The 467-nt window shown below is 55.9% G+C and overlaps 1 protein-coding gene across 1 annotated transcript in view; it reads right to left on the bottom strand.

The window, feature by feature from the left end:
• The window catches only part of LOC119594151 (POU domain, class 2, transcription factor 2-like), a gene marked incomplete in the record, with an annotated part of 67,768 nt that overhangs the window by 2,382 nt on the left and 64,919 nt on the right, over positions 1-467 (bottom strand). The window contains 2 exon segments of the mRNA XM_037943220.1: positions 1-280; positions 395-467. Of these exon segments, the coding sequence (XP_037799148.1) occupies positions 1-280; positions 395-467 (353 nt within the window).

The raw sequence follows: 467 nt of genomic DNA, 5'->3' as shown, positions 1-467 counted from the left end.
TATCCCTGATATCCCGTAAATCACGCAGGTCGCGGACATCGCGAGGGACATGCTGCTGTTGTGGGGGCTGCTGTTGGTGCTGCTGTTGCTGGTGTTGCTGGTGGGCCTTCTGCAGCTGTTGCAACTGCTGAGCAGCCTGGGCCACGGCATGCTGTACGTTGCGCACTTGCGCGGTCTGGGATGGCGCTTGCGAGACGGGTGGTTGGAGACCCTGCAGCCCCGCCAGACCGGGCGAGGCCAGCAGACCCTGCTGCAGGAGGTTTTGTAAATACTGCAGTTGCTGCAAGGGAGGAAGAAGCAAACAGTCAGTCAAGTGCAAGGGAATTATATCATGTTGAATCTTATTAACCCACGACCTACTATTCATAAAGCAGGTGAACTCTGGTCATCTCACCTGGCTCTGAAGGAACAGCTGAGCCTGAGGAGGCAACTGAGAGGCTGCACCTGACTGGGAGAACAACATAAAC

This window comes from Penaeus monodon, chromosome 33 (genome assembly GCF_015228065.2).
Source record: "Penaeus monodon isolate SGIC_2016 chromosome 33, NSTDA_Pmon_1, whole genome shotgun sequence".
Lineage (NCBI taxonomy): Eukaryota > Metazoa > Arthropoda > Malacostraca > Decapoda > Penaeidae > Penaeus > Penaeus monodon.
The sequence above is the reverse complement of the archived record's forward strand: the minus strand, read 5'-3'. Positions and strand labels throughout refer to the sequence as shown.